Source organism: Antrostomus carolinensis, unplaced genomic scaffold, assembly GCF_000700745.2.
Source record: "Antrostomus carolinensis isolate BGI_N321 unplaced genomic scaffold, ASM70074v2 scaffold20611, whole genome shotgun sequence".
In the NCBI taxonomy this organism is placed as follows: Eukaryota; Metazoa; Chordata; class Aves; order Caprimulgiformes; family Caprimulgidae; genus Antrostomus; species Antrostomus carolinensis.
The window spans coordinates 5,739-21,782 of NW_010292260.1; the positions used below are offsets into that span (position 1 = coordinate 5,739).

The following is a 16,044-nucleotide window of genomic DNA, read 5'->3' on the forward strand; positions in this document are numbered from 1 at the left end:
TCAGCTCCCCTTCCCTGTCACATGTTCCAGTGCCCTCTGCAAGCCTCAGTTGGTGCAGCCACAAGCCCCCTGACAGCACGGTGTGGGCACCACAAGGAAGCCACCTCTCACTTCTGCAGGCTCCTTCCCGTCCGATCCTACATCCCAGAGATGCCTGCATGTACGTGGCTTCAGGGTGCTCAATGCCCCTCCTACCCCAACTCCAGAGCACTGCACTCATCTTCTCAGCTCTTTACCCAACACACAGGACATCTCTCTCCTGGAAGATGATCTGGTTTTCCTAAGGGACTACAAAGAAGACTCTCCTCTTCACTGTCAGGGTCACAGCCACCATAATTGCTTCTTTTCCTGGGACATCTCTGCCCCTGGCCAGTTTCTTAGTAGCCCCTTCTCTCCTCTGCTCCACACCACAGTGCCAGTCAGCTTGATTACAAGCTCACGTGCCCAAAGTGCATTACTCTGCAGCCATCCTCTTTCCTCTTCAGTTGCTAATGCACAGTTCTACTTACAACCCAGGCAGCCTCACAACTTGAGTCACAGCTTTGCCTTGTAGTGCCTACATCACTCAAGAGGGGCAAAGATGCAAGTGACAGGCACACTAAATAAGTAACACCAATTTTTAAAATACAGTGAACTAAGAGTGACAGACTATGAGGAAAAGCAGCTGGCTAGAAAAAGAAATAAGAAAAATAAAAGCTGCCCTTGGTGAGGGCTGGCAGGAAGACTGCTTCTTGTCCTGCTTCTTAAACAGAACTCGGCACAGTGGAGTGTTTAGTCCTCCAAGCCTGTCAGGAAACTATTGCTCACATAATCACAATCTTTAGGATACAGGAAATGCACTTACCTTTCCCACAGTATGTCATCTCTAACAGGGTCACAAACCAACTGTCCTTTTATATAAGCATTGGTATCTCTAATAAATGAGGAGACTCCCTGAAGAAGGTGCTTTGCATCCTCCATGCTCTCATCACTAAATTCTACCGCTAAGAAAAAAAAAATAATAAATCTATTTGAGCATTATGATAGAGAGGATGTTGTCTGACATACAGACAAGTTTGTTATTATTTTTCACAGCAAACTTTTCTTCCAATTAATTGCATACTTAATTAAAAACTCCGATCTTCATGTGCAGTAGGTGAATTAAATCAACATAAAAGACAATCATTACATATAACAAAGTATAACCTACTAGAAAGGTATCAGACTGATTCCAAAAGTGTCTGGAAGATGACTGAAGCAACAGCTGCTTGACTTTTTTTTTTTCATTATTGAATCTCTCTTTGAAGTTATTACTCCTAAGTATTTGGATTGGATATATTTCTAAGCATCCCCCCAGATTTAAGGTGGCAAGACATACCTTTGATCTCACCCCTGATTTTGTTCCTATTCTAATTTAGGTAGGCACAATCTGTCTATGGAGACCTCCAAAGAGACCTAACCCTCCCCACTGACTCTGTGAGGAATACAGGCACTTAAAGGGCTGCTTCACCAACATCTAAAATCTAGATGGCCCTAAAAATACTGCAGTCCAGATTCTGCACTAGGTATACAATTCCCTCATAATATCAAAGCTAAACTGGCAATATCAATTTTGAATGTGATTATGAGAGAGAATACAAATTGTTTAAACTCACGATGGCATGTCTGGGATGGGATTCAGCACACCCAACTTACACACTTACATCTAAGCCTCTTCATAGTCACTGGAAAGAAAGATCAAATCTTCAGGGAAATGACTCATCACATCCTAAGCAGAGCTCTGCTTTATGATGAGATCTGCCATGCCCTAACCCTACAGTGCTTCTCTTCCACCAACTGAAAGGCGACATCAGCCCCGCCGCCAACACAGCATCCATGCACACGGACACCCTCCCTGCACTCAGCAGGACTCAGCCTTCAGCAGGCAACTGCGCTGCGGGAACTACCAGCGTCCGCTTCTGCTGCGTCAGGGCTAAGCAGGCTCCTCTCACCTTCTCTGCGCTCTCAGACACACAGGAGCTGGACTGGCCCCCTCTCACTTTTACTGCCTGCTGCCATCAGCAGGAGGCAACTTTTCCATTTGTAGAGTAACATGCAATTTTCTGTAGAAAAGCACTTGGTCTCCACACAAGACAGCTCACCCAGCTTTGGTGGAAGCTGTGTCCACCAGGGACAAGACTAAGTTTAAATGCATTCCTTCCAACAGAGTCAACTACTTGTATCAAAGAGCCATAGGCAGCCAGTGCAGCACTGCTTCACCATTTTATGCCTGACCGCTGCACTAAGGTACAGCCCAACTACAGCTTGCACCGTATTCCTAATCCCATCAGCACTGAGCATCACCTGTAACTTCCACAGCAACCTCACCTCTGGTCCTGCACACACTACAGCCAACTGCTTTGTGCAATGACCCAACGCTGCCCAGACACAGCGTGTTATGGGGACACAGTCTGAGCAAGGGGGCAGATATAAGAGGGCAGAAGCAGACAGATCTGAGACCTGATCTTGGTTCCACTAGCCTAAATCCCAAAGAAGTCTTAACTGTTTAAACAGACTTCCCACAGGATTTACCCCAGTGTAAGAGAGGTGTAAGTCAGCACTTGTATTTGTCAGATTCTCCACTAGTGCGTAATTGAAAATCTGCCTCATCCAGCCTCATTAACACTGGTTTTAAAATTAAGCTTTACTCAGCTTTTAAAAAGACCGATGTACAGACTTGTAGAAAACAGTGAGATACTGAAAGAGATCATTTATATCCACCAAGATTACTCAACTGATTACCCTGGTTACAGGAACTCCATGAGGAATACTTGATGAAAGTTAATCCTGACGAAGCCCACTTTGATTAAAGCCATTCTTCTTCCCCGATCCACAGCACTCTCCTAAACCAGCGCCTGCAGGCACTGCAAACCCACCGTGCAGCACAGGCAAGCCCAGCTCCATGAATCTTCACCGTACTCCCTACTCCTTCCCTCCTTTGCCAACAAGGGCATTGTCACTACATCGTCAAATTACAAAAACCATGTTTATTAGCACTAACAAGTAATAAAAGACCAGAGGGTCCAAAATGTTACAGTTCACTCAGGTTCACAAAATCCCCATAGCGGTTCTGGTGACCAGGAGAGCGTTTTGGGGGCAGAACCCCACCGCCTGCAGCAGGCTCACAGCCCCCCCACCTAACTGCAAAAGCAAAGCCACTACTACTGAGATGCAAGAGGAAAAGCAGTGACTCACAATGAAGTCCCACAGGGCTACAGAGATGGCACCTCTCCTTTTAAGCTGCACCCAGAAGCAGCCTGGCAAGCACGTTGATGGTGGGGCACCATGCTGTTGCCTGTGGCACCTGGGAAAGATCCATTCCCAACAGCCCCAGGTGGGCTGAAGGGTGGCGATTCAGGCCAAGAAGGGGACAGCCAGAAGCCTGGATCACCACCACTGCCCCGAGAGCTCAGCTTAACCCCAAGCAGCTCTGCCCCACCAGCCTGAGTTGGCAAAGAGGGTGATGGAGCAGAGACCCCCTGCAGAGACACGCTATGGATAGGCAATGTCCTGTATCAAAGTCTCTTCCCTCCGACTTTTTCCTCTTCCCCACAGACAAGGCATCCAGCTTTATCCTCCCTGTGACAATGAACCCCACGGGAGGGGGGCCCCACTCCCGCAGAACACACGCACCTCCCTGGACATGCCCCTCCAGCCTTTGCCCCTCCATGGTTGAGTTTGTCCCCAGGTGCCTGTCAGCACACACACAGGCAGAGGGTAGCCCAGACCACAAAAACATCCTATTCTGAGCCCAAGATCCACACCAACCACAGCACCAAGCATGAGCCATTCCCAACCATCAGGCACTGCCCTCACCTGTGTGCCTGTGAAGATCTTTTAAGGGCTCGACCCAGGGAGTGCAGTAACATCACTCCATCCCCCCAAACCTGAGTTTTAGGAAGCACAAAAGGCTCTCCTTCACAGCAGGGCATGGCAGGAATCACCACCATCAGGTTTAGGCTATGAAAACCTTTTCAGGAACAACAAGAAGGTGCTTGGGATCTCAATTCTAATAAAAATACTTAAGAAGCAGACAGCAAGATGAGGAGTGCAGTAAACTTATCTTCAGACCAAAGTGAATTGATAGCAGGAACACAAACTGACAGGCTGTATAGTAAATACCTGGCTCGGCAGGGACTGACTCTGTTCTTTTATCTGACAGCAAATAACCGCACCCTACCTCACAGGTGGAGGTGGCAAGCACAGCAGACCTTCAGGCAATCCTTATTTGCCAAGTGGCTTGCTGGCAATATACTCTGACATAACACCACCCTATCCTTTCATCAAAGCCACCTACATTTGCACAGGTAGCCTTCTGTTTTTATCACAGGAAGGTATTTAACCTAGAAGTAAGGCAAAAAAAAGGGTCACATTCTTCTCACAGAGGTTCAAATGCAGCCAGCTGATACGCAGCAGAGAAGGCATGCAGGCAGCCCTTTGCTGCAGGGCTTCAGTGCCATTCATTGCCCCGTGGCAAGCTTAGAAATTGCCAGCCATTCGGCTGTTGTTTACAGGACAAACACAAATATGATAGTGTTGCAGGTGTTGGCCTTTTTTCTTCCTTTGTTTTAAACACACATTTGTTCAGGACTCCCAAGTGCCCCTAGTTGAAGTGGGGAGCTCTTTATGTGTGTACAACATATTTCTACGTTTCTCTCCTGACACAGACCCAGAGGAAACAGCCAGATGTGCCACCTTCCTGCAGCATCACCTCAAAACAGCCAGGCATGCCACCATCCCACCACCTCACCCCACAGTGGCCATGCTTCCTGCTGCCCACCCCCTCTCCTGCTCCAAATGGGGGCTTGTTCTGCAGCAAACCTCCCACCTGGATCTGCTCCTCCCTTCCTACCATGGTGGAGGTCGGCAGTTAATAACCAGCAGTCTCTTTACTACCCCGTGCTTTGAAATATCTCAGGGATACACAGCATTCCCAATGCCTTCAGCTGCCTGAGGAGAGGGAGGCTCCACACCAGGAAGACCAGACGGGTGGCTCCTGCAAGCAGCTAGAGGTATTAACAAGGAAAAGACTTCTCAGTTCAATGACTGCGCATCTATAAAAGGCTTGCAGCGAACTGCACGCTGATGGACGGTAGCAAAGCCGTAGAGCCTCAGCCACACCAGCTCTCCTGGCCATGCTGCTAGAGGTGCTTTATCTGAGGCAGCCAGAGGCCCACTGAGTTAACATGGCAGGTGCTGCCCCGTGCTCCACCATCCCCTTACCATGCCAGGATGGCCAACAAGCCAGATGACCCAGCAGTGGTTAGGGAACTACCATCTGCTTTTGGAAGGCCCCAGTAAACTGGTAAAAACACTACCCATATGAAAACCTCTTCCAGTTCAAAGCAGCATCTGCCTGCTGGAAACACCATGGTGTAGGCAGGGAAGCTGGCAAAATCTCCCACACCACTCCCGACCAGCAGCGTTTGCCAGGTGAAGATGATCATTAGATTATCAAGTGCTGGTGTAAGCGAGCTGCACTGCACCACAGAACTGCTTGAACACTCAGTAACTCCACGGGACAAACAAATGATAACACAGCAGGGAGATAAAAAGTTATTAGCAAGCCCTTGTCATGCCCTACGGGAATATAAGGCAAAGCTCTGCCTAGATACATCTCCAAAAACAGCTGATCGTGACTGAAATACAAGTGACTGCAAGAGATGCCAATCAGAGATGGAGGTAATTCATTAATTGGAAGTGCAATTAATTGAGAGTTGCAATTAACTGCAGCTCAGGAAGGTATTTAGATGAATGGTTTAGTACTGTCCTTGGAAAATATGCTTTTCTAAATGAGAGCAGCAGAGCAGCCCCGCAGAGCATCGCCAGCCTTGCCACCTACCAGAGGGGGAGCGCAGGGAGAGCCGGCTCCACCTCCGCGTGGCCAGCTGGGAAGCCGGAGTGGAAAGCCACGCGTATCCCAGCAAATAAGGGTTTGGGGTTTTCCTTACCTGAGCTGTATCGGCTGCGCAAACAAAACATCCTGAATTGATCCGATGAAAACTTCTTCAGGAAATCCTAAACTCCACCCACAAAAAGACAGACAGATCTAGCAGTAAATCAAACAGTTTATTCAGGAGTCTTTCCATCCCCTTACATTTGCAGCACATTTCAGACACACTAACGTGACAACCCACCTCTGTAGTTTAAGACAGGCATAAAGCTTTAAACTATAACATTGGTTTAAAGCCTAATCTAATTGCATGTAAGACAGATGTGCATATATATATATATATATACACACACACAAGATATAAAAATACACACAATGTCAAATATAAGACAGCGAAAAGTACTTTGTAATTATGATCAAACACACACTGTATAAAAGACCTTTACAAAAAATTACCAGACTAAGATTGGGATATAATCTTGCAGGAAAGGACAGCTCCTGAGTGTTGCAAACTTTATGAAAAAAGAAAGATGTCTTGAAAAAGAAAGAAAGAAAGTGTACTTTTTCTGCAGGACTAGAATACGAAGGAAAATAGGGAGTGAACAAAAGTTACTTTTTTTTTTTTTTATACTGCTAGAATTTATCTGTGTTAATTATGAATCCTCATTAATTCCACTCTAATATTTATCTAGCTTGACAAATAATTTACTATAGTAAATAGTAATTTATTAGATTATTACTATTACTACTAGTGTAATTAATTTATACTAATAGTGTAAAAAAACCTATTTAAATGCTTGGAAGGTACACTGATAAAGCATTCAATCAGTTCCAACTCTGCTCTCAGCAAGACTGGACACCGTGACAGATTGACTGTGAACAGGGATACACAGGGACTGTGGACTGTGAACGCTGCATTCCTGAAATTCCTGCCTTTTTTTGTTTAATTTGCAAATTGGTGATGGTAAGTTTACAACACTGAAGTGCCACTGAAACAGAAAATTAGAAGGAGAAGTCAATACAAATGAGAAAATATGGAAAGTGTCATTTGCTTAAAGATGCACATTTCAAAATTTAGCTTCTGCTACCAGACTAAACTGGCCTGAACACTGAAGGTAGCAAAGCATCAGCAACACGCTGTCTCTCAAGTGAAAATATAAATAACTGAGACAATCGGGGCAAGTTAAATCAAGAAATAGACAGTGATACTGTTTGTTTTGGTGGGTGGGGATTTTGGGGATTTTGTTGTTGGTTTGTTTGGTTGGTTTTGTTTGTGTTTTTTAATAAACTCTATATAACTGAGTGTAGCCAATGTGCCCAGAAGCTTTATACTAATATACTGAGGTGGAACAATATGATAAAGTACAGAAATAAATGCAAATTTGGGAAAGGACCACCCAAAATGGAAAAAACAATTCTGCATTTCAATAAAAATGGAGCACAAAGAAAAGTATCACAGCTCTTTCAAATCAGGTTGCTTGGCTGTGCATTATCGCAACGTGCTTGATTTTGGGGGTCAGAACCAACAGCTATTTAAATAAATAAATAAATAAATAAATAAATCAATCAATCAATCAATCAGAGAGGGGGACAAGGGGGAGGGAGAACAGGGCAGCTGGATGCAGAGTGGCCAGGGGAGTGCCACAGGCCCTGTCCCAGAGGGGCCACCCCTCTTTTGGAGCCAGCATAACAACTTCCTCATAGGGCTTAATTTTCAAGATGCAGGAAGGCTGTATGGGAAGAAATTTGTTTGACTGGACTGAAAATCGTTCACAGGGAAGGATTAATACTCGTTAGTCAAGTCTAAGAGTAGAAATTAAAAGCAGAGACCCGCAGGGGAAAAGAGACAGGCTTGAAGTTTTTATTTTCTCAACACAAAGAAGTCCCACTGTAGACATGGAGGGGAATGTTTCTATACATTGTTTTTAACTGCATGCATTGCATTTGTGGTCATTTCTCCACCCTGTCCACAACATCTGCTGAGGCTCGGGAAATTTCTGTGAAAATTGAGAGCGATGGGTAGTTTTCCTCGGGGAGGCAGGGCTTAACTGTACCCAGACAGCATCAGGAGAATGAAGAATAAAGCAGCTCATACTGAACTCCTTTTTAAAGGGATTTTAATTAAGTCTTCTGAGAGGTCAAAGGGGAACATATGTGCTGAAAGAGCCCCTCAAGCTTTGTCTAAAGGAAGGAAATAACCCACTCCTGGCAACAGGTGTCAGCCACCATGGGAGCCACCCCAGCATCAAGCTCAGCTGTAGTGCATGGGCCTGGCAGACAAACCTGCTCTGGGCTACACCAAAAACTTTGAAACACAGGAACACATTGTGGGTACCAAAAGACAAAGCTCTCTGTGCATCAGCAAGGTGACCATACAAAAATAAAGGAGAAATACGAGAGACCACTGGCATAGTGTGGTTGTCAGGAAGCTATTGGGTGTCCTGCAAAATGCTGACACCATGTCCCATTTCACCTAAAGCAGAACAAGGAAAAACATCCAACTCTTCTCTTAGTCTCAAAAGCACATGCACTTGTAAAAGCAGGCAGACAAAAACCCATCACTATAGAACAGAGCCCTTTAGGCTGGAAAAGACTCTTGAGATCGAGTCCAACCATAAACCTATAATGTAGATGTCTGGTACTGGGCACAAATGCTGCTCCTACAAAAACTCTCAGCTCATCGAGACCCACATTATAAGCAAGGTCTGAATCCAAGCAGGTTTCCTGCATCCAGATCTGCAACAGCAGGTACACCAGCACTAAAGAAACACTCCACTTCAGGCCTTTCACTGCAGGGCTAAGCCCATGCTTCAGTGTTTTCTCAAAAGAGGGCTGTAATTAATATTTACGTATTACAAACATATATTGCTTCCATTCACAGAAATAGATTACCTTAATTGTTATGTAGTTTTTTAATGACTTGGACATTTTTTCTTTACTTCCTTTAACATGTAAGTGCCCTAGAACAAAAAAAAAAAAAAAAAAAAATCAAGATAAATGAGCGTGCCTTTAAGTGGGGAGTGAACAAGAAAGACTGCACTTGAGACTGGAAACACTGGAGGCAGCATATACTGTGATGGATATGCGTCAAACATTTCAACACAACATGTAGCATATTTTTCAACAGGTTTGCCTACAGTCCTGCACACCTCTCCATCCTCAACTTTGGCTGGGTGAATTTAAAAACACAGGAAAAATAAACAAACAAACAAACCAATAACAAACCATACCACCACCATGAGCAGACATATTAATAAGGAAAAAACAAAGCATCTCTCTGCTCAGAATTTATAATAAACTGATAAAAACTAGCAAGCAAGCAATTTTCATTCTTTACAGAGAAGTACCTTATCTGTTACTCTTGACTTACCAGAAATATTTTAATACCTTTCAAGACCTTCCAGTGATGTCACATTACAATATTTTTGAAACTCAAACAATTTTCTAATCTTATTACTTGCTGGTGGCTGTTACACTATGAAGTTTATTGCATTCATTCAAAATACCTTACATGTAACGTAAATTTTCTGTACATTCCCTATTCCTCCAGGCTTTGGGAGACTGAGAAAAAGAAGTGGGAGGGAGTGAAGGAGGGATGTATTTACAATGCCTAATTTGAAATGGCTTATTTTAAAATGCAATCTCTGAGTATTGCTAGAGCTTTCAATAGCTGCATGGACTGCTGGTTTGCAGGGCTGTGGTACAGGAAAAAGGCAGTAACCATCTCCACCACTTTTAGGAGAGCAGGTAGAGCTCAGCTTCAGGACCAAAAGTTCTGTGGCAGCAAGAGAGAAGACTGGCAACCTCAGGCTGTACGCTGCCAGGCCTTTCCTGTGCTAGTCACGGTACCACGGCTGATGGGAAACACGAGCTATTCACAGCACTGGAGAGATGCCGAACATTCAGCCAATGAATGGATTACTCGGCATCCTTTCAGAAATGTTGTTAAAAGCCTTAATTGGCCTCTCCTAATAAAAGAGTAATCCTGTAAGTTACCAGACACCCACAACTAACAAGCAATTTTCAGGCACTTTGTGACCTGTGGAATCCAGCACCTAATCGTACTTCAAGGCAGATTTTTAAGCACGGACTTTTCTTATTCTTTAATACCACACCAGCGCTCTGCATTCCTTCAGATTTGGCAGCGCCACCAATGCCTCAGAGTGCTCTCCAAGGACAACATATGAACACACTTCTGCTTTTACAGGTGGTGGCAGAGGTGGCATTTCTTGCTCAGCAGCCCAAGCAGCTGTCTGATTTTTGTACTACTCTCCATACAGTGCTGCTTTTGCAGCCTTGCCTGCAACCCCTGCTCTTCCACAAGCAGATAAAATCCCCATTATGCTTCTCTGGATACAAAAGCAACACGCTCAGGCCTGGTAAACGGGTGTGAAAAGCATTTGGTTTTACTTCTTAGCTATTTCAGACAATGATTGAAAGCAGTGGGAATCCTCCATAAGAAGGCTACCTCTAGATCTAACCCAACCACCTGGAAATTTAAGTTTGCACAACACACTCTATAGAGAGTAAGAAAGAATCAAGAGACCTATCGACATAGAACCAGCTCCAATCAACCCAAAATCTCATTTTCATTGTATTTATCCTGCCTGCTAGCAGGTGAGGCCATTTTCACTGCTGCATGGTTAAACTCGGGACCCTCAGTAAGAAACAATTAGAACAACAAGAACATTCAGGCTGCCAGAGGCACTGGTCATCTGCAGCTCTTGCAACTCAAGTAAAACCCACAGACCAACTTCTGGGAGAAAGAGAAGAGCCTGGGTACGAGTATTATTTTTTTTTTCTTTTGCAAAAGTGCCTAAATATTGACTTACTTCACTTCAGGCAGCCAAGCTTAAAATAGCTTGATTGTGTTTTCCTAATAAGCTACAGGTAACATCTGAATTTGAAATAATATTCCTCTTCAAGAGTTTCAGCACTTAGAATGATTTCATTAAAGAATCACAAAATACAAGGATTTTCATAACTTTGGCTTGGCGCTCTTCCCAGAGTACAAGTAGTCTAAAAATAAAGTCCTTATAAGAAGATTTATTCCCAGTGCAGGGATTTTCTTGCTCTAATGGGGATTGCTCCTTCAGTTCCAAGCCTGCTGAAATTCTGAAGTCTGTTACCAGAATAAATTGTTTCTGAAGCGGATTCATTTGCCCTAAATAATTCACACTATCGTCTTCCAGCAAATTTTTTTGAGTTAATGAATGTAATCTGTCAGCTCCTACAGAATCTCAGTGTACAAATTGCCCTTGGAATCAAGTTCTATTTTTTTTGTTTGTTTTTGTTAAGAAAAATGTACTCCTCTCTGTTTAGTCAGTTTCAAATAATATTTCCCCTATAGTTTCGATTCCAAGCTTGAAAAGTCATATTCGCTGGGTTTCAACAGAAGGCTCCACCTGGCAGTAACCAGAGCATCTCAGTGGAAGTGCAGAGAACTCCCCAGCACTCCAGGAGCAAAGCACACCCTGGAGGATGCACCAGCCTCTGGACAATTGCTATTGATTCATAACAGGCTCTACACTGGAAACTGAAACTAGAATTCAACATTCATCCCGTACAGCACACATATATATATAAAGAAGAAAGTCCAAGTAATTCCCAGAGCGTAGCACAGGCTTAACTCTCCATCTATTACTCAGGGAAGCAGCTCCAATAGTTCACCAAGACATCTTGCAGAAAATATGGTTCAGCAAGAAGAGAGATTGCAGATTTGAACCTGACCTTGAACCTGACTTTCTATTGACTTCAGCTGACCATCCAGAACCACCATGACTGCAATAGAAATAATAAATTTCGAGGTTTCCATCAACAGGAACAGTGCTAGTACCATCAGACACTGGGTAGTTCAAAGCCCTCTACAGCACAAACGACAGGCTGAGAGAGTTGGGGTTGTTCAGCCTGGAGAAGAGAAGGCTCCAGGGAGATCTTACAACGGTCTTTCAATACCTTGAACGGGCCTACAAGAAAGCTGGGGAAGGACTTTTCATAAGGGCAGTTAATGACAGAACAAGGGGAAATGGCTTTAAGCTGAAAGAGGGGAGGTTTAGATTAGATATTAGGAAGAAGTTCTGCACTGTGAGGGTGGTCAGACACTGGAACAGGTTGCCCAAAGAAGCTGTGGATGCCCCCTCCCTGGAAGTGTTTAAGGCCAGGTTGGATGAGGCTTTGAGCAACCTGGTCTAGTGGAAGGTGTCCCTGCTGATGGCAGGGGGGTTGGAACTAGATGATCTTTAAGGTCCCTTCCTACCCAAACCATTCTGTGATTCACAGAAGCAATGTCGTGCAAAAGCAGCGAGGAGCAGTTCTGCACAATGCCAGGCAGCATCGCATGCTGAAGACTAAGCGAGTAGAAGACACTTTGGTACAGATTAATCAGGCATAGCTAGCGAGGTCACTTCTGGTAGAAGAAACAAAGTCTGTGACATCTGTGTGCTACAGCAATATCAAGTCACTCACACTTCACAGGAAAGCTGAGAGACACTGAAGTTGGTCAGAGCACTAGAGGGGGTTAAGGGAACATAGCGACAAGACTCAATGTCTCCACTTCTCTACAGAGCTGAGGGGTGAGTGACTTGGTCTTTATGTAGCCCATAGATGTCTCAGACCTCCTTGTCTCTACCCACCAGTAACCTCACTGACTGTGCCAGACCAGAGCAGACCAAAGCACCTGACTCACCTGGTCTTCAGCACGAATCTTGTTTCTCATACCCATCACTATACATAATACTACTGGTGGATATAAAGGCTTCCCAGTAGAATTTAAATAGTTACAGGTATGAATTGTGTACCAGGAACATCCAGTGGTTGGTTGCTGCAGCAGAGCATCTGCCTGCAAGGCCTCCCCCACATTTCAAACCATACAAAACATCCCAGCTCTGACATTTCTCTGCAGGATCACAACTTCATGAGCTTTGTTGGTTCATCAGTTAACGTATTCTAGCATTTTTATTTTCCAGTAGTACAAGTGTCTTTTCTTATCATGATTAAAAGCCTTTCACTGAATTTACAAACACAGGCTATTTGATTCTCCATGCTACTGAAAACTTTTTTTTTAAGCCCACAAGCAACTGGTGCTGAGACACATTCAAGAACAAGACTGATCCATTCTGTTCTCAGTGCTTTTAAAACATTACCATCAGCTACCTGCCCGCCTCCCGCCTCCACTCCCTACCTTCAGCTACTGCAGGTTCTAGTTCTAAGACAGCAATGGTTTTAGGAGGACAGGTTTAGGTTTTCTGTTACAAAACAGTCCTGCAGGACTGCCATGGCCAAAATGCAGTTTAAAAAGAAAGTCTCTAACAAAGGGTACCGTCAAATTTTGAGGAAACTTAAATGAAAGGTAATGAGATTCTACAGGAAAAACTCTTCCTTTCCACATTTTTCATTAGAAGTAAACACTGTACATGGGAAATGTCTATATTACTTGGAGATTTCCCCAGATGAAATTCAGGAATATTTCACAGTCATTGCTTTATTAGTAAAGGCATTTGTTCTCCATTTCCAAGATTCACTCTCATTTATGTTTCTTCACTTAGTGAGGACAGGAACTTGGTCACTGTAGTAAAGTATCTGTTTCCATACCATACAAATGCCAAATCTAAAAAAACCCAAACCCTTATATTTTTTACAGGCCTCTCAAGTGATTAATATTTCACTTACCAGAATGCAAAAAGTAGTTCCCCCATTGCTCGCACTGATGATACGCCTCACACTGGGCGATTTCATTTTCGTGATGAGGAAAGGCGAGATCTATTCCACCCGTATGGATGTCCAGCTGCTTTCCAAACACGGCACTGTAACAACATTTTCCTGATGGGTAAGTAGAACACTACAGAAGCTTTTACAAAAGAAATGCAGAAAAGAATAAGGTGAAACAACATAAGTTTAAGTGTACAATTTAATGAATGCAGTTTTAAAACAAGACTTTACACAGATCTTAGATGCCAAAACAGCATCGGAACTTGTATGGACAGGACCCATATCTGCCCACAATTAATTCTTCTTAGTAGGAACAATTATTTTTCAAACTTAAAAGATCAGCAAGCAGAACATTTCCTTTCCTTGTTCTGATAAAGTTTCAGTATTAGACAGCTACCTTCATCTGCAAACCAAACTTCCACGTGACAAACATTTCTGTAAATTTGGGATTACTATTCTTTATTTTACACCTTTTCTGTAAGAATTCAGGCAATACTGCATGCAGTCCTGATAGAAAAAGCTTAGTCCTATATTGTTATAATGTCAAAAGAAAGTGTCAGTGCCCCTGATCTCCCAAGGCCATTCCTCTCATTGCAAGAGCACAGTTGCAACTGTGTGGGTCACCCATGGGCTTGCATGGCACAGGCCTCTCTGTAGATACTCATGGCTGGAAGTAAGGAGTTCATGTGGCAACAGGATGGACCTAGGCACTTTCTGGTTAAACACCAGGAATCGAGGCTGCTCCACTGCTCCAGCAAGCCCCTGCCAGGTCATGCTGTGCAAGTTAATAACTTCATTTTGCCCGTCTCTTAAAGACAACACTTAGCTACTCACAGGGAGGTAAATCAATCCTAACTGCCTAGAAACCAGGGACACTCAAGCTGAGGAAGATGCAAGGCCAAGACAAGTAGAAAATAAAAGGCAAACTCCATACACATGTGCACGAGTGCACACACAGACACACGCAGTCTTTCTGTACGTCATGTAAACAAGTTACTCCTGGTAGCTGGCTATATACTATTGTCTCTTTTTGGGACAAAACACCCTGGCTCACAATGGCTCTGAAGAAGCTTCTGGGGCACAAGAAGAAAAGAAAACAAGTAGAGGGGAGAGAAGAAAGACCAGCTGTTGCCATTTCCCAAGCTCGTGCCCCTCTGCATCCTCCTGACTGCTCCAAAACCAGCTTAAGCACAGACCTTCACAGAAGTGGCCCCAACTCATGCCTTCCCTTGTGCCACCTGCAGTCTACTCCAACAAAACCACTAAGAGCTGAGGAGAAGTGGACCTGCAAAATGCCCAGGAGCAGGAGAAGCAGCCCACCACACCACAAGGGAAGCTCCAGAGATCAGACCTAAGTCACAGCAGGTGCTTCCCTCCTCCAAGGCTGCAGTAGAGACCAGTGCCCTTCTCATTCACCTTCCCCAGGCACACTTCAAAGACTTCTCAAAAGTAGTTCATCTAGCTTACTTAAAGTGCTTTGAGGTCTTTGTCAGACAGACAGGTAAGTAGGTATTGCTTAAAATGGGCCTTGGACAGCTGACCCGGACAGCAGAACGCTTTAGGCAACTTGCCAAAACAAGCTCTATGCTTTTCACAGTCCAAGATCACTGCACTTGGGCTCTGCATGGGTCAACTCTTATTTACATGGCAGGGACCTCATCCAGCCACAGTAAAATAAGTTTTTACAGAAAGAAATGCAGACTATAAACAGCACCACATTAGGGGACAGGCCATTTTGTAATGGCTGGGCATTTCCCACCTAGAGTGCACTTCTGTCACAGGTTACACTTAAAATACAGCATTTTTCTGTGTACTTCTGTTACTTTAAGAACTGTTTCACAGTGTTGAAACTATTTATAGACAGAAAATCACCTTTATAAACACTTTTCACAGTCAGGTAGTAATAACTAACAATCCCAGGTGCACCAACAAAGCATATGAAAGAGAAACCTAAAGCACCCGTTCCATCTACTTTCACCTTGGGCCGAAAACTCAAATTAAACAGGGCTAGATCTAAATAGTTTGTTATTAGCTTCCAAAAAAGATTTGAGACTAATGCAAAACTAAGTACCACTATCTATCTTCGAGGAGACAAGAGCTGGAGGTTTTGGGGTTTTTGTTGTTTTGTTTGGGTTTTTTTTAAAGCACAAATCAGGTCATAAGTGAATAGGGTGCAGTACAAAACCCTATCATCCCCTGTAGAAAATAAAACTCCAAATTAAGAGCAAATTAATTTAAACCAACTATAAGCAAAATGCCACTAAGCACAATTTGCATCATGCCCACAGAATGTACTGCCCCAGATAAATCAGAGTATTTAATACTGTGGCTGACTTTTAAAGAAAGCTGAGTAACACTCAGATGCTTAGCATGCATACCCACAACTGCTGTTAAGATATCTGAAGGCCAGCAACATCTCACATGTT

General features: G+C 43.9%; 1 protein-coding gene across 1 annotated transcript in view; it reads right to left on the reverse strand.

The window, feature by feature from the left end:
- Positions 1-16,044, reverse strand: part of CARS2 (cysteinyl-tRNA synthetase 2, mitochondrial) — a gene marked incomplete at its 3' end in the record, with an annotated part of 28,263 nt that overhangs the window by 3,719 nt on the left and 8,500 nt on the right. Inside the window, exons 6-9 of the mRNA XM_010176899.2 lie at positions 13,580-13,713; positions 8,804-8,871; positions 5,970-6,036; positions 845-983 (exon numbers count right to left, since the gene is read on the reverse strand). Of these exons, the coding sequence (XP_010175201.2) occupies positions 845-983; positions 5,970-6,036; positions 8,804-8,871; positions 13,580-13,713 (408 nt within the window). The remainder of the gene's footprint in view (positions 1-844; positions 984-5,969; positions 6,037-8,803; positions 8,872-13,579; positions 13,714-16,044) is intronic.